The 23,009-nt window shown below is 38.2% G+C and overlaps 1 protein-coding gene across 2 annotated transcripts in view; it reads right to left on the bottom strand.

The window, feature by feature from the left end:
- Positions 1-1,002: 1,002 nt before the first annotated feature.
- Positions 1,003-23,009, bottom strand: part of KLHL2 (kelch like family member 2) — a 123,279-nt gene continuing 101,272 nt past the window's right edge. For both annotated transcript variants that reach the window (XM_060184031.1, XM_060184040.1), the window contains 6 exons: positions 19,762-19,959; positions 18,438-18,539; positions 9,851-9,979; positions 7,400-7,540; positions 3,369-3,512; positions 1,003-2,113 (listed from right to left, as the gene is read on the bottom strand). In XM_060184031.1, coding sequence (XP_060040014.1) covers positions 2,085-2,113; positions 3,369-3,512; positions 7,400-7,540; positions 9,851-9,979; positions 18,438-18,539; positions 19,762-19,959 — 743 coding nt within the window. In that variant the 3' untranslated portion in view covers positions 1,003-2,084. The remainder of the gene's footprint in view (positions 2,114-3,368; positions 3,513-7,399; positions 7,541-9,850; positions 9,980-18,437; positions 18,540-19,761; positions 19,960-23,009) is intronic.

Here is a 23,009-nt window from a genome sequence, read left to right as displayed (position 1 = left end):
GAAGCAGGTCTGCAGGTGTCTTTCTCTCCCCGTCTTCCTCTCCTCTATTTCTCTCTGTCCTATCCAACAATGACGACATCAATAACAACAATAATAATTACAACAATAAAAACAAGGTCAACATTTAAATTTGAATGTTCTGATATTAAGCAGGAATTTTATCATTGCTGTAATTCTTTTCTTTTGATTACTGACTGTTTTAGCTAAGGTTCTGTTGAAGTTAATCTAAAATCTTCTCTTAATGAATAGCTACCATATCCTAACAGTGATAAGGGCTTCTTCTGAGTCTAGCATCTCCGAGGGTTGCCACTGCCACCCCTCAATTCCTTTTTAAAAAAAATTTAATTTAATTTATTTTTATCAATTCCTTTTATTTAATATCAGAACTACAATTTATTTATCAGTTGCTTTCGAGTTGATATTTTTCCCTCTGTCCTTCATGGTTTACTGCTACTTGTATTTGTTAGTTTGTTTAGCCATCAGGATTATCACTGGGGCTTGGAGACTACAAGACTCCTCAGTTGCTAGTGGATCTTCCTTCCTTCCTTTGTTTCTTTTTTCCTTTTCTTTCCTCTAGAGAGTGTGAGAGATAGAGACAGAGAGAAGAGACACTGTAGCATCAGTCCACTGCCTGGAAAGCTTTTCATCCTGCAAGTGGTAACCTGGGACTCAAACCTCTGTCCCTGGGAATGGCAATGTGTGAGCACTGCCAGCTGAGTTACCTGCTCCACCCCCCCACTTTTTTTTTTATCTTACCCATATTAGAGAGAGAGAAATATAAAAATGTTTACTTTCACTAATCTTTAGAGACTTTTCTTTGATAGATGGAACACTTTTTATAATAATTAAAAAAAAATTTTGAAAATAATCAGCTGACTTGCTTAATGAGTTATCTTGACTAGAAATCGTTAAGTCAGAAGACAAATTTTATAGAAGTCGCAGGTTAACAATATGCAACATTCTTAATATCTAAATAAATAGATAAGATCAAGGGCAATGGGAAACAAGTAATATACAAACTTTTATTCAAAGATAATTCAAGAAAGACATGTTTTGGTCATTTTTAAAGTGAGATTAATTAATGATCTCAGAAAAATTTATCTGATCAACACACTTGGCTACTCACAGATAGTTCTTTCTTCTGTTAATAGCAGCTAAATTTATACACACAGAAAAAATTCTTAAGACCATGCAAATTCAATTGAATTCCATACATTCATTATATTCATCAAAAACCTGCAGTAATGTTCATGCCAAAGTGTTACTTTAAGGAAAAAAAACACCAAAACATGACGAAGATTAAACTAGAGAAAATAATAAATAAGCATAATTTATGTTTTATTTAAAAAAGTCTGGCATCACACATTCATGTGTTTACCATATTCATTCCTCAGAAGTGGCATTTTAAAGTTTTAAGCATTGTTAAATATCAAAAAATACAACTCTGTTTTACAATGTAGTACTGGCATAATTCAAAGTACTGTGCCAATTACAAATAGTATAATCAAGTTTCAAACATTTGTTCAAACATATTTAAAGGAAAGCATAGAGACACACATTTATATGCACACAATTCATTATATTCATGTAATCAAAGATATCTTATAAAAGCAAACAGTTTTATCCCTCAACTAGTTTGTATACTTACATAGATTTTAAAACCTGTTCAAAAAATTTTCAGCTCCTGCATATACAGATTTTCAGGAGAAATAAAGATAAATTTTAATTTTACAAGAACACATAGTACTTCATCTTCCTTCGCAAAATAATCCATAGTCACGCAAGACTGATAAGAACTAGTCTTTATGAAAGCAATTGTTGTCTAAAGACTACAGAGTAAGCACTGCAGTCTGGGTTTCTTATTAAAATTCAGTCAGCTGCTGCTCATTGCAGAAAAAAGCCTACACAGTGCTTCTACCAAAAATAATCTTCAGTATCTGACGCCTCTAAAGGCAGATGATCTTGTCTTCTGCTGAGACTTAAAGTGCAGCTACAAGTAGAGAAGTGCTTGATTTTCATCACTTCAGTAATACTTGTTGAAGCCTGTTTCTCCTTTGTAAATATGCCAGAAATGTTCTGTGAACTCATAATGGTTTATCAATAACTGTGACCCCTAAACAAAGAAACAAGACAGACACCACAGGCAGCATTCAGTATTGTTGAGAAAATATGGAGTCCGTAAAGCAACAGGAATTAAACAAATCATACAGTTTCTAAATCTTTCCTAAACATTAGTACTATCACTTTTTTAATGAAAATCATGATGAAATACATTTACTTATGAAATAAACTATATCAGACTATTGAATCCAGAACTAGACTTTTGTTCTTGTAGTTACAATTCAGGAAAAATAACTTTACTGAGGAAACAGCAAAATCTATGTAACACTCAACAGGAGATAAACTTTTGGGAGTGGCAGATATTTTCATTATCTTGACTGTGGTGATAACATTGTGTACTCTAGAATAAACCCCTGCTGTCTATTTTACCCACAGTGATAGGTAATTAGTAAAAATTCTCTTTTCCCCACTATTGGCTATTAGAGTATTGCTGAAACATAGTATCTAAATCAGTATAATTATCTATAATCAGAATAACTGATACGAAGCAGTTTTAATAGTTCATCATTATACTTATTGAGCATTGCCATTTTTCTAGTAGAATTGATAAAAAACAGTACTTTATTATTCAGTCAGTGTTATACTTAAGTATGCAAAATCTCCTGCTGGCAAGATATCTCAGCCTGTTTGAGCATAGAACTTGCATGCCTGAAGCCTTAGTGGTGGCAGGTTCAATTCCAGGTACCACCTTATGCCATAGCTGAGTGGTGCACCGGTCTCTCATTCTCTCTTTCATAATATTCCCATATAGCTTCAACAGAATATTACCATGTGGAACCCCACCTAGGAATATTTAGGGATATCTGAATAATTAAAGGCTTGCTATTTAGGGAATTCCTCTTTAATGCATGTAGATTTTAGTTATATTAATTTTACTACATTGGTTTTGCACTGGATATATTTCAGATTTGAATACAAATAATGACAAAAAATATGTGCATGCATGTGTGTGTACATACACGCCTGTTTAGTATATACATTCAATGTTGCTTTTCTTTTGTTTCAAAACCAGAGCACTGCTCAAGCTCTGGCTTATGATGGTGCCAGCGTATCAAAGTGCCTCAGGTGTGAAAGTCTTTTAGTATAACCATTATACTAGCTTCCCCAGCCTCCAAGGCTAATTTAAGAAGAAAATCTAAAATAACATTTGAGAAAAGTCTAATAACAGAAAATGTTGCTATGTTGATAAAAATTTTATTACAATGATGAAAATAGTTAAAAGACTAGGAAAAGTAGGCAGTTATTACCTGCATAACTTCTCCCTGTGCTCATACAAGATGACACAACTGTCCATTTATCAGTTGTTGGGTTATAATATTCTACTGACGCCAAGTTACAGGAACCATCATCCCCTCCAACTACATATAACAGACCATTAACTGCACAAACTCCTTTAAAAAATTAGAGAGAAAACAATTATTTTAAAATTTTATATAAACACAAACATTCTTACACGTTTGGTGAGGTGGTCTGGAGACGTTCAGTTCATTTCAAGACAAGGAGAGAAGACATGAATCTGAAGAGAATGTCTTCACTATGTGATAGGTTAATTCCACCTTTAGGGCCCTACTCATACTATTCATGCAGTAGTTGCATTGTACATGCATTACTTCACTTAATTTACAGGATACCCTCCTTTACATATTAGATATAGAAAACTGGTGGTGAAATTCAGTTTCCAAAGGTTAGTTTCTCAGAGAATTGCTATGAAAAAACATATTATTAGAATGTAAGAATGATTCTAAACTTTAATTATTATACTGAACAACTATTTTATCTATTTTTAAAAGGACAACACTAGGTCCTGGAACAATGATGGCAGAGGGTCTAGTGGGGGGGGGTTGTATTGTTATGTGGAAAACTGGCAAAGATTATGCATGTACAAATTATTGTATTGACCATAAAACATTCATCCCCCAATAAAGAAAATTTTTTTTAAAAAAAGGACACCAGTTACTTCACTAGTAGGATAACTTTTTTTGCAAATATCCAAAATATTTAGAAAAATATATAGAAAAAGTTATCACCTATAGCACTGAAATTCTGATTATTATTTTTTTTCATCAGAGTACTGTTCAGCTCTGGTTTATGGTGGTGTGGGGGATTGAACCTGGGACTTTGGAGTCTCAGGCATGAGAGTCTCTTTGCTATCTACCTTCCGCCCTTCTTGGTCTTTTCTATACATACATTCAGTTATTTCTTTTTTTTTTTAAATCCCAAAGTTTCTCATACTACATATTCTATTTTATTGGGTATTTCTACTGAGCAATATACCTTGGAAATGTCTGTTTATAAACACAAACCTACATAATTTTAATGGCTGCTTTGTATAGAAACTATTATAATGCCATGATTTAACTGTCTTTCCCTGATGAATATTAAGTTATTTTCAGTTTTTCTGCTCTCACTAATGGCATAACAATGAATAGGAATCCCACTTGCATAACTGTTGCGTATTTATGTAACTATTTTCTAGTATAAATTTTTCTAAATAAAATTGCTGAGCTAAAAGGTATAATCCTTTGAAAAGTTCTCTACTTCATTTTTGATACTAGAGGGCATCAAAAATCCAAAGAATGATATCCACAAAGGTCACTATAGCTTTTGCAGATTGTTTTGTTAGCAGATGTGTGCATATTTTGAACAAAACAATGAGCCCAAATCGCTAAATGCCATTTAAAAGTACACTTAGCAATAGTATCATTTCTGCAAATTGAGTTTATCTTCTCTAATCAGATTCAATTGTATTACTAATGACAAGAAAACCACACCACTTTAGTTCAAATACCTAAAAAGAAAGAGCAGAACAATGATAGCTCTACATATGCAAATTAATTCCTTTTACTTTGGGGTAGAGAAATGAGTTAGTACTTATTTTAGTACATTAAAACACAGGTAGGAAAAATTAAATTATTCAATTTTATGAAAAATAAGGTTGAAAATTCAAATTGAAAATACATTCTTTAGCTCAGGAAGGTACATACACATTTTACCTTGGTATATGCAGTCTGTTGACTAAAATATCATATCGCAGAGCATAATCATGTCTTATCATGCCATGTCTTACGATTTACAGATCATATCATGGTGCTGGACTACTCATGAATGAGGTTTTAGTACTTCACCAAGCGCAAGTGATTGAATAATGTACAACTTTTTGAATATTTTATTACTTGTTAATGAGAAAGATAGGAGGAAAGAGAGAAAGAACCATATATCATTATGGTACATGTGCTGCTGGGGAGAGAATTTGGGACCTCATGCCTGAGAGTCCAATGCCTTATCCACTGCACCATCTCCCGGACCACGATGTACAATTAATAACAACTAAACATAAATTCTGTCCTGCTGTTGACAGTCCTTGTAGCCCTAAAAATTTAGTCCCTCTTACAAATAACATTTAAATAAAAGAGAAAGTAAAAGAACATTTGGGAGAGAATCAATTTTTTAAAAAAAAATTTATTGATCTTTTTAAAGATTATTTATTTACTTATTTATGAGAAAGAGAGGAGGAGAAAGAGAGAGAATGAGACACTACTCTGGTACATGTGCTTCTGGGAATTGTACTCAGGACCTCATGCTTGAGAATCCAATGCTTTATTCCACTTTACCACAGGAGAAGATGCACCTTGTAATAGCATCCAGTGGTGTACAGTGAGTTTAAGAATCATCAAGGACTTTAGACTATGAGAAATGACATGAACATAAAGGCATTTTAAAGACCAGAATTTTCCCAAGGGCAAGATATCCTGAATCTATTTTCCATTTCTTTTCTCCCAAGTATCTTCTTTTCAGATAGTTAACTCCCTATCTTAGAAGACCTCTGCCTTTCTCTTTTCTTGCTTTTTTCTTTTTGTTTTGTTTTGTTTTCATGTTATAGAACTCTTGACTGCATTAAATTAGAAATAGTTTTTCTAAGGCTTCTCTTCCAGAGCCAGATAAACAACTATCAATAATTTTTAATCTCAACTCATTTCTTGAGAATAAGGATTACTGTATATGACATCAGATAGAAATGTATGTGATAACAATAGAAGAATTGGGGGTGGTGGTGGTGGTGGTTCATCTGGTTGAGTGCAAATGTTACCATGCACAAGGAGCCAAGTTCAAGCCGTTTCACCTCCTGGGGGTGGAGGGGAGGAAGCTTCATGAGTAGTGAAACAGTGTTTGCAGGTGACTCCATCTTTCCCTCTCAATTTCTGCCTCTATCCAAAATAAGTAAATAATATTAAAAAAAAAAAAAAGCATTGAAGTAACTGGGGCTAGATGGCAGCTCCCTTGGTAGATTGAACATGTTAAAATGTGTGATGACCCAGGCTCAAGCTCTGGGTGTCTATCTGTAGCAGGTTGGGGAGGGAGCCTCATGAGTAGCGGAGCAGTACTGCAGACGTTTCTCCTTCTGTCTTTCTTCCCCTCTATTTCTTTTCTTTTCTTTTTTATTTGCTTCTGGGGTTCAGTGCCTACACTAAGAACCATTGCTCCTGGCAGCCATCTTTTTCCTATTGTCGTTATCGTTGTTGCTGGACGGGACAGAGAGAAATTGAGAGGGAGAGGAAGATAGAGGGAGAGAGAAAGACAACTGCAGACCTTCTTCACCACTTGTGAAGTGTCCCCCACTGCAGGTGGGGAGCTGGGGGCTCGAACTGGCATCCTTGTGCTTTGTACTAACGTGCACTTAACCCAGTGTGCTACCGCCCAGCCCCCTCTTCCCCTCTATTTCTCTCTCACCTCTATTAAAGAAAAAACAAAAATAAAGGAAAAATATATGGCTACCTGGAACGGTAGAGCTGTGCAGGCATGGAGTCCCAGAAATAATACTCTGGTGGTTTAAAAAATAAATAAAAGGAAAGAATTTAGTAACAGGTAAAGAGGGCTCTTTCATTAATTTAGTTTCACATTCATGACCAAAGAGTAGTCATTAGAAATTTTAAGCTAGTGGTCTGGGAGGTGGTGCAGTGATAAAGCTTTGAACTCTCAGGCATAAGGTCCCAAGTTCGATCCCCGGCAGCACACGTGCCAGAGTGATGTGTGGTTCTTTCTCTCTCTTCCTATCTTTCTCATAAATAACTAAATAAAATCTTAAAAAAAAATTTAAGCTAACTAAAATGTCATAACAACCTTCCATATTGCAGACACAATTACATAAGGCTCTGTCTTTAGAAGAACTGCTTTATCAGGAACCCCAGGTCAGTAAAAACAAATGACGACAAATGGAAATACACAGGGATAAAAGTTTAAAATTCAGTATGAATTTCATAACCATAAATGAGCTACATACCTGCATTTCTTCTGCACATATTCATATCTGCAGCCTGTCTCCATGTATTGGTGGTGGGATCATATACTTCAACACTTTTTCTTACTAAGGGGCCATCATGACCCCCTACAGCATATAATAAGTTGTTTAACACACCAACACCTATAAAGCACAAACAACCAAACTATTTTATTTTTTAAAAATTTTTCCCATATTTGTATTTATTAGATAAAGACAAAGAGAAATTGAGAAAGGGAAGGGAGATAGAAAGGGAGAGAGACAAAGACTGACACCTGCAGCCCTACTTCCCCACTTGTGAAGCCTTCCCCCTGCAGGTGGGGACCAGGGGCTTGAATCTGGATCCCTGTGCACTGTAGTGTGTGTACTTAACCAGGTGTGCCACCACCTGCCCCCCTCCCCCCAATTATTTTAGAGTGAAAGAGGATAGGAAATTACTAACATGTTAAGGTTTACTCCAATGGTCTGTACCTAAACTACTGAATTATTCATAGTAAAATCAATATTAAAGCACCAACCCAATAAATGGAAATGAATAAAACTGAAAAATAAGAATCTTAGGAAGAATTGTTATTCTAAAAGAGACTTATCAGGCAAAAAAGAAAGAATATATGACACAGAAAGAGTAGCATAATGCCTGTGGAAATCAACTCTCATGGTAACAACTGTAGGACTATGTGAAAGCTTGGTAGAGCTTAGGGGAGCTCTCCCATCCTTGGATGGCAGTCTGGAAAGACACCCCGCTTGTTAGCCTCTCTCATCATAGAGATGAGCCAAGAGGGAAAAAGTCTCCCAGACTAAGCTTGCCTTGTTAGCCTCCCAGGCTCACAGAAAACATGCAGACCTCTTGCACTTAGTTTCTCCCTGCTGGCAGGCCACATGGCTGCCTGCTTTAAGGTTCATTCACAAAGGAGAAACACACTCCATCTTACACCCCAACACCAAGACAGTGAAGCCTCAAAACACTATTTCCTTATGGTCTTTGGTGTCCTTAATTTACATCAAGCCTTGTTTATCTTCTCTCTATCTCACCCTACTGGTTTAACCCCTATGCTTCTCTCAAATGCCTTTAGATAATTAACCTGTTTGCATAATGGAGAATAATTGTCTTGACCTTTATGTATCACATCAATTCTTGTCATACAAGCACCCTACCATAGGGGCAAGCTGACCTTTAAGAAACCTGTAATTTCTGACGTATTTGAAAAATGTTCTTTAACTTTCTCTATATATACCCAAACCCACCCCTGAATAAATCGAGTGTTCATATCAAAATACTCTCCGGTGTCTCCTTTCGGATCTCTGGGTCCCTTAGAGCTGGAGAGGGAGAACTGGTCAGCTTACCTTCCTGGCTGGAGTCACTCCATGTGAGCCCCAGGAAACAACGAACAGATATGCTTCTTAAATTACTATTGCTTATGTGACAATGATGATGATGACAACTATTTCTACTACTACTACTATTATTTTATCAGAGCACTGCCCAGCTGTGCCTTATAGTGATGTCAGGGACTGAACCTTGAGCTTCAGGTAAGAAAATAAATTGTTTTGCATAACCTTTGTGCCATCTCCCCAGCATTCTTTCTTTCTTCTTCCTTTTTTTTTTTTTTTTTTTTAAAAAAACACCTTCCAAGGAGCTCTTTTTTTTTTTTTTTTTAATTAATTTTATTTTTGAGAGATACAGAGAGAGACACAGAGAGAGAGAGAGAGAGAAACACCAGAGCACTGTTCAGCTCTGGCTTAGGGTGGTGCAGGGGATTTAACCTAAGACTTAGGAGCCTCAGGCATGAGAGTCTGTTTGCGTAACCATTATGCTGTCTTCCCCGCCCCCAGTATTCTTTTTTAGCCAGTTTAAAAGCACAGTATTGGGAGTTGGGCGGTAGCGCAGCAGGTTAAGCGCATGTTGCGCAAAGCGCAAGGACCTCTGTAAGGATCTCGGTTTGAGCCCCCAGCTCCCCACCTGCAGGGGTGTCACTTCACAGGTGGTGAAGCAAGTCTGCAGGTGTCTATCTTTCTCTCCCCCTCTGTCTTCACCTCCTCTCTCTATTTCTCTCTGTCCTATCCAACAACGACACGAATAACAACAACAACAACTACAACAACAACAACAAAAAACCAAGGGCAACAAAAGAGAAAATAAATAAATATTAAACAATATATAAAAAAAGAAAAAAAAAAGCATAGTATTTCTGAGTAATGGAAATAAAAGAGACTCGATTTTTTTTAAGCACAAGCATGAGAAAAACTAAAAATGCCAAGGGATATAAACAAAGTAGTGCTATAGCTTTTAATATAGCATACATCACATTTTACATAGCTACCACTATCTGTACAATTCAAACAATGTTTAATAGTGTTGTGAAAGCTGTACATAATCTGTTTCCTGGTCATACAAAGAGATGCCAATGAGTCACTTCACCTGTTTCATCACTTCCCATTTCATTTGATGTTTACCTGCTCCACTCCGTCTGGTGCTCATTTCTGCTATGTAGGTCCACTCATTTGTAGTAGCATTATAGCACTCTACTGTGCTCAGACACTGCCGGGAAGCACCATCATAACCCCCAACAGCATAGAGCAAACCTAAATATGGAAACACAAAGAAAGTCAAACTCATAAAAAGCTGCCTTTTCAAGCTGGAAAAGAATAGACTTTTCAGGGGCTGGGAGGTGGTGCAACTGGTTTGAATGCACCTGCTATAAAGTGCAACAACTAGGGTTCAAGCCACTGGTTCCTACTTACAAGGGGAAAGCTATATGAATGGTAACTCAGAGCTACAGGTGTCTCTCTTTCTCTCTCTCTCCCACTTTCTTATTGATTTCTCTCTGCCTCTATCCAATACATAAATAAATAAATATTTTCTAAAAACTTTTTTTTTTTAGGATATACTTTTCACCACCATGATAGCAGAGGTTCTCTTTAAAGTGTTACTGACTTCTGGCCCAGGAAGTAGCACACCTGGTTGAGCATACATGTTACAATGCACAAGAACCTGGGTTCAAGTCCCTGGTCCCCACCTCCCACCTGCAAAGGGAGAGCTTTGCCAGCAGCAACGCAGTGCTGAAGGTACCACTCTCTCCATATCTTCCTCTTTCTCCTCTCACCCCCAATTCCCTTCTTTTCTCCATTTTTGACTCCATCCAACATTTTTTTTTTTTTTTGCCATCAGGGTTATTGCTGAAGCTCAGTGCCTGCACTATGAATCCACTGCTCCTGTGACCATTTTTCTTTTTTTTTTTTTAATAGGACAGAGAGAAATTGAGAAGGGAGGGAAAGATAGATAGGGAGAAAGAAAAATAGACACCTGCAGACCAGCTTCACTGCTTGTGAAGCTACTCCCCTGCAGGTGGGAAGCTGGGGGCTTGAACTGGAATCCTTGTGCTTTGTACAATGAATATTTCCTAAAAATATTAAAAATATTTCCTAAATATTTTTAATATATTAAAAAATATTTCCTAAAATATATTTTAAAAAAAAAAGGAACATACTTTTGCTTTTTTTTTTTTTTTAACTAGTGAACTGATCAGCTCTTACTTATGGTGGTACAGGGAATTGAACCTAGGACTTCAGAGCCTCCAGCATGAAAGTCTCTTTGCATAACCATTATGGTATCTAACCCGCCAAAGAATATACTTTTGACCACCATGATAGCAGAGGTTCTCTTTAAAGTGTTCCTGACTTTTGGGCCAGGTAGTGGCATACCTGTTCTAATGCACAAGGATCTAGGTTCAAGCCCCTGGTACCCGCCTGCAGGAGAAGAACTTTGCAAGGGGGTGGAGGACTTTGCAGTGCAGAAAGTCCTCCACCCCCTCTTTCTTGGCACCCACCTGCAGGGGGTCGCTTCACAAGCGGTGAAGCAGGTCTGCAGGTTCTCTCCCACCTCAAACCCATGTCCTTGAGCACTGTAACATGTGTGCTCAACCTGGTGTGCCATCACCCAGCCCCTTTCTTCTCTTTCTTAAGCTCTGTCAGCAGGCAAAGTAAATAAAAATAGTAGCTATCCATCTTTGAAATGTTAAATAGCTGTTCTCTCTCTCCAGATAAACATTTTGAATACATGCCATCTGACTTATTTTACCTGTTTAATTATTTCCCTCATTTCCCATCTCAGTTGTTGTATACCTGCTCCACTCTGTGGTAAAACATTCCCAAATATTTTAAGATCAGTTACCAATTTGGTTACATTTTTATGGGGGGATTACCAATTAAACTCAGGACCTCATACATATGAAACATACACTCTACCACTGAAGTTCATCTCAGATCCAAGTTACCAGTTTTACATATGTTGCATGTACACATATACACACACACACACATATACACACACACACCCCACACGGGGGGGGGGTAGAGGAGAATGAAAAGAGGGAGATTCCTTCCACAGGTTAGTTCACACAAGTCAACTTTAAAAACAGGATAACTATCTCTCCTCTCCTCTCCTCTCCTCTCCTCTCCTCTCCTCTCCTCTCCTCTCCTCTCCTCTCCTCTCCTCTCCTCTCCTCTCCTCTCCTCTCCTCTCCTCTCCTGGATCAACTAGGAATACCAAAGGAGACCACCCGGGACCGAAACAAGACAGGACTAGAATGACCACAGGAACCCAGTAAATCACCGGTGAGTACAAACACATGTGGCTGGTGACAGAGAGGAGGAGCCTAAGGAGAGATTAAGTGACTAATAACAGTTTAGCAGTTTATCAGTTGAGACACCACCTCCAGTCTGTTCCACCAACAAGGGGATAGCTGAAGGGAGGAGAGGACTCCCCAGAGACTCACCAAGTGCAAATCTGAGTCTCCATTGCTACTGCCCTCAGAATCTGGAGCAGCAACAGGGAGGGATGCCAGGGGCAGAGATCTAACCAGGAAACTCAGGAGAAGACCTATACCTCCTTGGCATAGCTGAGGGGCTGTGAAAGTCTCTTTGCATAACCACTGGATTATCTCTGCCACACCCTGCTTTATCTCTTGGTCAGGAGTCAGTGATTAAGCTAAGAAGCCTATTGATAGTTTAAAAGCCCTCAGGCTCCCATAGCCTACAGGGAAGAAAAAAAAAAAGAGGCTTTTAAACAACTGAGCTCCAACTCAGGGATTAAAACAACATTAACTTCCACCACTGTGAACCCTTTAATTAATTTACTTAGACACAAGTCAATCCAGGAAATAGTGATCAATAATTTGAAAAGTTCTGATTAAGGGAACTCATAACATAATATATAAAATGGTTAAAACAACAAGAAAAAATATTGGAGAATCGAACCAGGACAAGAGTCCAGCTAAAAGTCCTCCAGAGGGTGAAGCACAAAATAATGAGTTCAACATCCAAACATTAGTTAAGGAAATAACAGGAGTAAGAAAAGAATTTGGAAAAATTGTAATCAGAAATGCAGGAACAACAAATGAGAATATGGAAGAAAATACTAATTATCTCATGGTTATTAGAGAGCTGAAAGCTAAAATCGCTGAGCTAAGAATGCAACTAGCTGAACAAGCTAAAACAGTATCAGAGCAGGGCAACAAAAGAGATGAACTCCAGAAAACAGTAGAGGGCAGAGAGAATAGAATTAATAAGGCTGAAGACAGAATTAGCAAGATTGAGGATGAATTAGAGACAACTAAAAAAGAAGTAAGAGATCTCAAAAAGAGATTAAGAGATGCTGAAAACAACAACAGAGTCCTATGGGATGACTTCAAAAGAAACAATATACACATTATTGGATTACCAGAGGAAGAAAGAGAAGGAGAGGAAGAAAGCATTCTCCAGGCCATAATAGCTGAAAATTTCTCTAGTCTAGACAACACCAAAGACATAAAGATTCAAGAAGCCCAGAAGGTCCCAAACAGAATTAACCCAGACCTAAAGACACCAAGACATGTCATACTTAGAATGGAAAGGAATAAGGATAAAGAAAGGATCCTCAAGGCTGCAAGAGAAAAACAAAGAGTCACCTACAAAGGAAAACCCATAAGATTAGCAGCAGACTTCTCCATACAAACACTACAGGCCAGAAGAGAATGGCAAGATATCTATTGAGTGCTCGATGAGAAAGGCTTTCAGCCAAGAATACTATATCCTGCTAGATTGTCATTCAGACTAGATGGAGGCATCAAAACCTTCTCAGACAAGCAACAGTTGAAGGAAGCAACCATCACCAAGCCTGCCCTGAAAGAAGTTCTGAAAGGTCTCCTATAAATAACCAGACCACCAAAATAGGACATATATCAAAACACTCTAAAACTCTTCAAGAATGGCGTTAAAATATCTTCAATCTTTGATATCAATAAATGTCAATGGCCTGAATTCACCTATTAGAAGACACAGAGTAGGAAGATGGATCAGAAAACACAACCCAACAATATGCTGTCTACAGGAAACCCACCTAACTCAACAAGACAAACACAGACTTAAAGTGAAAGGATGGAAAACTATCATACAAGCCAATGGCCCACAAAAAAGAGCAGGAGCAGCTATTCTCATATCTGACATGATAGACTTTAAAATAGATAAGATTTAAAAAGATAGGAATGGACACTACTTAATGCTCAGAGGATCAGTCAATCAAGAGGACTTAACAATTATTAACATCTATGCACCCAATGAGAAGCCATCTAAATACATCAAACTTCTACTGAAAGAGCTACAGCAATATATTAACAGTAACACAATCATAGTAGGGGACTTCAACACCCCACTCTCTCAACTTGACAGATCATCCAGGCAGAAAATAAATAAGGACATAATGGAGTTAAATGAAGAGATAGATAAACTAGAACTACTGGACATTTTCAGAGTCATTCATCCCAAGAAACTGGAATACACATTTTATTCAAATCCACATGGGTCATTCTCAAGGATAGACCACATGTTAGGCCACAAAGACAGCATCAGCCAATTCAAGAGCATTGAAATCATCCCAAGCATCTTCTCAGACCACAGTGGAATTAAACTAACACTTAACAATCAACAAAAGATTAGTAACAATCCCAAAATGTGGAAGTCAAAAGTACACTTCTTAACAACTTCTGGGTCAAAGAGGAAATCAAGGAAGAAATCAAAATGTTGAGACTTCAATGAAAATGAAGACACAAGCTATCAAAATATTTGGGACACAGCTAAAGCAGTTCTAAGAGGGAAGTTCATAGCTATACAAGCACACATTAGGAAACAAGAAAAAGGACAAATAAACAGCCTGGTTGCACATTTTAAAGACCTAGAAGAAGAACAACAAAGGAACCCTAAAGCAACTAGAAGGACAGAAATCACTAAAGTTAGGGCAGAAATAAATAACATTGAGAATAAGAAAACCATACAAAAGATCAACGAAAGTAAATGTTGGTTCTTCGAAAGAGTAAACAAAATCGACAAACCTTTAGCCAGACTCACAAAACAAAAAAGGGAGAAGACCCAAATAAATCGGATAGTAAATGAAAGAGGAGATATCACAACAGACACCACAGAAATTCAACATATCATGCGAGGCTTCTATGAACAACTATATGCCACCAAGCTAGAGAACCTGGAAGAAATGGACGATTTCCTAGATACCTACCAACTTCCAAAACTAAGTAAAGAGGAAGGGGATAACATGAACAGGCCCATCACAGCTAATGAAATTGAAACAGTTATCAAAAATCTACCCAAAAATAAAAGTCCTGGACCAGATGGTTTTACAAATGAATTCTACAAAACCTTCAAAGAAGAATACCTCTACCTTTAAAAGTCTTCCAGAAGACTGGAATACTCCCTGCCAGCTTCTATGAAGCCAACATCACTCTGATACCAAAAGCAGACAGGGACACAACCAAAAAAGAAAACTACAGACCAATATCTCTGATGAACATAGATGCGAAAATATTGAACAAAATTCTAGCCAACCGGATACAGCAGTATATCAAAAAGATTGTTCATCATGACCAAGTGGGGTTTATCCCAGGCATGCAAGGTTGGTTTAATATACGTAAATCAATCAATGTGATCCACCACATCGACAAAAGCAAGACCAAAAACCACATGGTCATATCAATACATGCAGAGAAAGCCTTTGACAAAATCCAACATCCCTTTGTGATCAAAACACTACAAAAAATGGGAATAGATGGAAAATTCCTGAAGATAGTGGAGTCTATATAGAGCAAACCTACAGTCAACATCATACTCAGTGGTGAAAAACTGGAAGCATGTCCACTCAGATCAGGTACTAGACAGGGCTGCCCACTATCACCATTACTATTCAACATAGTGTTAGAAGTTCTTGCTATAGCAATCAGGCAGGACCAAGGAATTCAAGGGATACAGATTGGAAGAGAAGAAGTCAAACTCTCCTTATTTGCAGATGACATGATAGTATACATGGAAAAACCTAAGGAATCCAGCAAGAAGCTTTTGGAAATCATCAGGCAATACAGTAAGGTGTCAGGGCTATAAAATTAACATTCAAAAGTCAGTGGCATTCCTCTATGCAAACACTAAGCTAGAAGAAATTGAAATCCAGAAATCAATTCCTTTTACTATAGCAACATAAACAATAAAATATCTAGGAGTAAACCTAACCAAAGAAGTGAAAGACTTGTATACTGAAAATTATGAGTCACTACTCAAAGAAATTGAGAAAGACACAAAGAAGTGGAAAGATATTCCATGTTCATGGGTTGGAAGAATTAACATCATCAAAATGAATATATTACCCAGAGCCATCTACAAATTTAATGCTATCCCCATCAAGATCCCAAGCACATTTTTTTGGAGAATAGAAATAATCCTACAAATGTTTATCTGGAACCAGAAAAGACCTAGAATTGCCAAAACAATCTTGAGAAAAAGAACAGAACTGGAGGCATCACACTCCCAGATCTCAAACTGTATTATAGGGCCATTGTCATCAAAACTGCTTGGTACTGGAACATGACCAGACACACTGACCAGTGGAATAGAATTGAGAGCCCAGAACTGAGGGCCCATATCTATGGACATCTAATCTTTGACAAAGGGGCCCAGACTATTACATGGGGAAAGCAGAGTCTCTTCAACAAATGGTGTTGGAAACAATGGGTTGAAACATGCAGAAGAATGAAACTGAATCACTGTATTTCACCAAATACAAAAGTAAATTCCAAGTGGATCAAGGACTTGGATGTTAGACCACACACTATCAAATACTTAGAGGAAAATATTGGCAGAACTCTTTTCCGCATAAATTTCAAAGACATCTTCAATGAAACGAATCCAATTACAAAAGAAGACTAACGCAAGTATAAACCTATGGGACTACATCAAATTAAAAAGCTTCTTCACAGCAAAAGAAACCACTACCTAAACCAAGAGACCCCTCACAGAATGGGAGAAGATCTTTACATGTTATACATCAGATAAGAGTTTAATAACCAACATATATAAGGAGCTTGCCAGACTCAACAACAAGACAACAAATAACCCCATCCAAAAAGGGGGGGAGGACTTGGACAGAATATTCACCACAGAAGAGATCCAAAAGGCCGAGAAACACATGAAAAAATGCTCCAAGTCTCTGATTGTCAGAGAAATGCAAATCAAGACAACAATGAGATATCACTTCACTCCTGTGAGAATGTCATACATCAGAAAAGGTAACAGCAGCAAATGCTGGAGAGGGTGTGGGGTCAAAGGAACCCTCCTGCACTGCTGGTGGGAATGTCAATTGGTCCAACATCTGTGGAGAACAGTCTGGAGAACTCTCAGAAGGCTAGAAATGGACCTACCCTACGACCCTGCAATTCCTCTCCTGGGGATATATCCTAAGGAACCCAACACACCCATCCAAAAAGATCTGTGTACACATATGTTCTTGGCAGCACAATTTGTAATAGCCAAATCCTGGAAGCAACCCAGGTGTCCAACAACAGATGAGTGGCTGAGCAAGTTGTGGTATATATACACAATGGAATACTACTCAGCTGTAAAAAATGGTGACTTCACCGTTTTCAGCAGATCTTGGATGGACCTTGAAAAAATCATGTTGAGTGAAATAAGTCAGAAACAGAAGGATGAATGTGGGATGATCTCACTCTCAGGCAGAAGTTGAAAAACAAGATCAGAAAAGAAAACACAAGTAGAACCTGAAATGGAATTGGTGTATTGCACCAAAGTAAGACTCTGGGGTGGGTGGGTGGAGAGAATACAGGTGCATGAAGAATGATAAATGACATAGTGGGGGTTGTATTGTTAAATGGGAAACTGGGGAATGGTATGCATGTACAAACTATTGTATTTACTGTTGAATATAAAACATTAATTCCCCAATAAGTAAATAAAAAAATAAATAAATAAATAAACAGGATAACTAAAATTTTATAATAGCTACTTTCTTCTATGTTTTTAAAAGATTTACTTACTTATAAAAGTTCTGGGACATGTGATGACAGAGATCCAGTCCAAGGTCTCATGTTTGCAAGTCCTAGATTCTGCCTGCTTAGCAACCACCCAGCTGCTCTTCTCACCTTTTACAGTGCTGGGGAGTCAACCAGCATGAATACCCTACAGGTGAGCTGGCTCCCTAAACCCATTTTTATTTTATATTTCAAGAGAGAGCAAGAGAGAAACATCATAGCACCGCTGTACAATTCCTGGCATCCCTCCTGGTGCTACACATGGTGATCCAATGTGGTACCAAGGTGAGAACCCAGTACCTCCAATATGATAAGGGATGTACTTTACCCACTGAGCCAACTCCAAGGCTCCGACTTTCCCTCTTTAAATGATCATTTAGAAAACTGGTGTTTAAGTTCTTGGAAGAAGAACTCCCAACAATCAAGAAGCAATTTGGGGTCGAGTGGGTGGCACACCTAACTGAGTACACGTTATAGTGCACAAGGACCCAGGTTTGAGCCCTCGGTCCAGACCTGCAGGGGGGAAAGCTTTGCGAATGGTGAAGCAGTGTTTCGGGTGTCTGTCTTTCTTCTTCTCTAGCACCTCTTTCACTCTTGATTTCTGGCTGTTTCTGTCCAATAAGTAAAGATAATTTAAATTCAAAAAGTGGCAATATGTACTTGGAAATGATTACCTCACCTACCTCCCACAACGCCGACCCCAACACTACTCCTTCTCGTGTTCATGGGAGCCACGTGAAACCACTCATTGGACTTTATGTTATATGCTTCCACAGATGATAAGCCTATAACAAAATACAATACTTGTCATTCCCTCCTCTAATGTTTTTTTTTTTAATCATTCTTTCATGTAGAATACTTCAGTTGTGTCAAACTGGGCTACAATGAGGAAAGATAGATGATGAAATGTAAACAAATCAATTACATGATAAATAGGAATGACTTTTTTTCCAGATAGCCCCTTCCAAGCTACTGACAACTATTAAGCTTCTTGGTAAGATGACTGATACTGATGTATTAAAAAAAAAAAAAAAAAACCACCAGTGCAGGAGGGTTTCTTTGACCCCACACGCTCTCCAGCATTTGCTGCTGTTACCTTTTCTGATGTATGACATTCTCACAGGAGTGAAGTGATATCTCATTGTTGTCTTTATTTGCATTTCTCCTGCACTGCTGGTGGGAATGTCAATTGGTCCAACCTCTGTGGAGAACAGTCTGGAGAACTCTCAGAAGGCCAGAAATGGACCTACCCTATAACCCTGCAATTTCTCTCCTGGGGATATATCCTAAGGAACCCAACACATCCATCCAAAAAGATCTGTGTACACATATGTTCTTGGCAGCACAATTTGTAATAGCCAAATCCTGGAAGCAACCCAGGTGTTCAACAACAGATGAGTGGCTGAGCAAGTTGTGGAATACACAATGGAATATTACTCAGCTGTAAAAAATGGTGACTTCACCGTTTTCAGCAGATCTTGGATGGACCTTGAAAAAATCATGTTGAGTGAAATAAGTCAGAAACAGAAGGATGATTGTGGGATGATCTCACTCTCAGGTAGAAGTTGAAAAACAAGATCAGAAAAGAAAACACAAGTAGAACCTGAAATGGAATTGGCATATTTCACCCAAGTAAAAGACTCTGGGGTGGGTGGGTGGAGAGAATACAGGTGCATGAAGGATGATAAATGACATAGTGGGGGTTGTACTGTTAAATGGGAAACTGGGGAATGTTATACATGTACAAACTATTATATTTACTGTTGAATGTAAAACATTAATTCCCCAATAAAGAAATAAATTTAAAAAAACACACACACCAAAAACAAGAACTGTATGCTTAGCATTCTTGCATCATTTAAAGGAATCTGATGGAATTTTAAAACTTTTTTTTAGAGTACCTCCTAAAACCCTTTAATGTCTCCTAATTTTGTCACAATTTGTTCTAGAGATGTGACTGCTATTTTAATTTTAACATCAAAGTAGCAGAGATGAAAAGGAAATGACCTGTGCTCCCATCAAAGCCTCCCACAGCATATAACAATCCATTTAACACAGCAGCCCCCAGGGTGCTTCTCCGGTCTCGCATGTTAGCGACGCTGGTCCACTGATCTTTCACGGGGTCATAGGAATCCACAGTGCGCACTCTTAAGGAGCCATTAAAGCCACCAACAGCAAAAACGAGCCCAGCCATATAGACCATTCCTGCAGAAGAAAAACAGCCAGCATTTAATGAAGAATTTGTGGTCGAACTGTCACTTGTCTAAGGACTACTTTCTAGTAATTCTACAGATACTGTCAGGATATAAGTTATTCTTTGGAGGATTCTGTTTGAAAAGTTTATCAGGGCTGGGGTAGATAACATAATGGTTATGCAAAGAGATTCTCATGCCTGAGGCTCCGAAGTCCCAGGTTCTGCTCTGGTTTTCTCTCTGTGTCTTCCTCTCTCTGCATCTCTTAAATAAATAAATAAAATACTTTAAAAAAAAAAAAAGGAAAGAAAAGTTTATCAGTCAGCAAGTTGGGATGCATTGGATCGACCTTCTCGTGGTGCATCCCGTGAGTACCCATTCATTGGGGAAACTGACGATTCTTCCTAGCCGACTGAATCCACATGGATCCCAGTCACTTTCAAAGCCAGCAACAAGCAGTTCCTGACAGCTTTCAACCTGACGCTGTTGACTGGCTATGGAAGAAGGGCAAACGCTAGAAGAAGAAGTCAGCAAGATAGCTAGCTTGCCAGGGAAGGTGAGAGTTTTGTCACGTGTGTAATTCAAGTTCGACCCAACTGGAGGAAGTTCAGTGCTTTAGTGCCTTTCCTGCTCTCCCTCTATGTCTCTCTTTATACCTAAAAAAGGCAACAACCCAGGGGTTGGGTGGTGGCACACATGGTTAAGTGTACATGTTACAGTGTGCAAGGACCAGGGTTCAAGCCCCTGACCCCCACCTGCAGGAGGAAAGATTCACAAATAGTGAAGCAGGACTGCAGGTATCTATCTTCTCCTTCTCCCTCAATTTCTGTCTCTCTTCAATAAATAGTAAATTTAAAAATTACAGCCCGCAGGCTTTTGTTTTTATTTTTAAAGAACTCATATGTTAAGAGTAGTTTTAATATTTCTCAATTACTGGAAAAGAATAAAAAGAAAAAAAGACTATTCTGTCGTGTGTAAAGAATTATAAACAGCTCAAACCTCAGCATCTATTAAGAAGTAAGGGGTTATTAAACCATGGCCCCACCCATATATTTATAGCAGATCTATGATGACACAGCATAGCAGCAGCAATGGTGTCATTGTGACAAGAACTACACCTTCCTCCCCACAAACCTCTGATTCTTTTTTTTTTTTTTTGGGGGGGGTGGCTGGTTAGGGTGTCAAATCATTTTATTGAGGAGCTTTGGGAAGAGGATCCAAAGGCTGGAATAGTGAGGGCCAATATCCTTGGCTGCCTCAGAAAGAAGCCTTTGATTCTTTAAAACTTTGTCAAGTTTTACTGTGTCTTTCCCAACTACACAAAAAGGATCAGCAATGTGGTTCTCCAACAATTCAAAGTCCATCCAGTTTTAATATCCCAACCCCCTCTCCCCCCAATCCTACCAAGGAATAATTGGCAACACAGTTTTATTACCAAGGCTGTGACTGGAAAAACCATATTTGAGAACACATATAAACTCAGATATGACCAAACACTTTTAAAAAGCCAATAGAGCTTCCTGGAGTACCAACCTGTTATTTTGCCCACAGGGTTGTAGACAAAGAATTATTCTGTTTAATTAATTGTTTGTTTATTTTTGAATAGAGACAGTGAGAAATAGAGAGAGGCGAGCAGGGATATAAGAGAGAGAGGGAGAGTGAGAGAGAGAGTGAGAGAGAGAGAGATACCTACAACATTGCTTCACCACTCTTAAAGCTTTCCCCTTGTAAATGGGAATCAGGGGTTTGAACCTGGGTCCTCGTGTAAAGTGTGCTCAAGCAGGTGAGTCAATACCTGCCCCAAACCCCAAAGAAATGCCTCTTATTGCTTGCATAATACAGAACTAACTCTTGGAGCTTACCTGCAGGATCACTTCCAGAAATGAGACATGACGAACTGTTTGAACTGATCTATTCTCAGAACTGAGAGACTAGTTGTATTAAATAACTGAGCAGCTCAACTTCTGAGAAATTTTCATAGGCAGGCCTTTAGGGTAACAAAATTTGCCAGCCTCAAAGATGTCTCTTTGGCATAATGATTAGCTCAGAAGGCTAGCAAAATTAACACAAGTCAAAAGATAAATAAAAATAAATATTCATACTGCAGGATAGATTTTTAAAAGTTACCTTCCATAAATGTCAATGTATTTGTCAAGTCAACAAAACAGTATCATAAAAATGGTAAAAAGTATAAGCTGACAATTCAGGAAGATATGTAGCATTCCTCAGAGTAAAGAAAGTACAGAGTAAGATAAGATAGTATTTTTTTCACCTACTAGATAGACAACACACAAAGCATTTAGTTATGAGGTGGAATGTAGGGAAACTGCCACCTTTCTACTATGATGTTAGTGGAAGTAATAATTAAGTGTATCCTCTTAGAATCCCTTTTGAGTCAGTAATCCCAGTTCTTGTGTTTTATTCAACTAAAATATATTAGCATATGTATACAAATATGCGGATATGAAAAGTACATTGTAACACTGTTTATAACATAAGATAAAAAAAAGCAATTTAACTGTTCAATTTTAAAGTAGTTGGAGGCCCGGAGATGGCTCACACATAGACTGCACAATTTACTGAGTGTAAGCACCCAGTTTCAAAGACCTGGCCTCTATATGGAAGGAACTTCACAGGGGAAGTCTCAAGAGCAGTGAAACAGTGCTGTACTGCCTTTCCTTCTCTGTCCCTATGTTAAAGAACAAACAAACAAACAAAAAACAAATGAAACTCCTTGGAGTAGAGGAATGGTGCAGGTGTGGAGACCCAGTGAAAATTCTGGTGGCAAAAAACCCCACAAAAATATAATCTAGTAAAGACATACTTCATTTAAATCTCTTTCCCAAGCTAGTCTATTCATAAAGAATGCTGATATTGGGGCCAGGTGGTGGTGCACCTGGTTGAGCACACGTTACAATGAGCCAGGACCCAGATTCAAGCCCCTAGTCCCCACCTGCAGGGGCAAAGTTTTGTGAGTGGTGAAGCACTGCTGGACATGTCTCTGTCTCTCTCCCTCTCCTGATCTACCACTCCCTTTCCTCTCAATTTCTGGCCATCTCTATC

Source organism: Erinaceus europaeus, chromosome 2 (assembly GCF_950295315.1).
Source record: "Erinaceus europaeus chromosome 2, mEriEur2.1, whole genome shotgun sequence".
NCBI classification, from domain to species: Eukaryota; Metazoa; Chordata; class Mammalia; order Eulipotyphla; family Erinaceidae; genus Erinaceus; species Erinaceus europaeus.
Note: the sequence above shows the minus strand (reverse complement) of the source record. Positions and strands in the feature narration are given on the sequence as shown.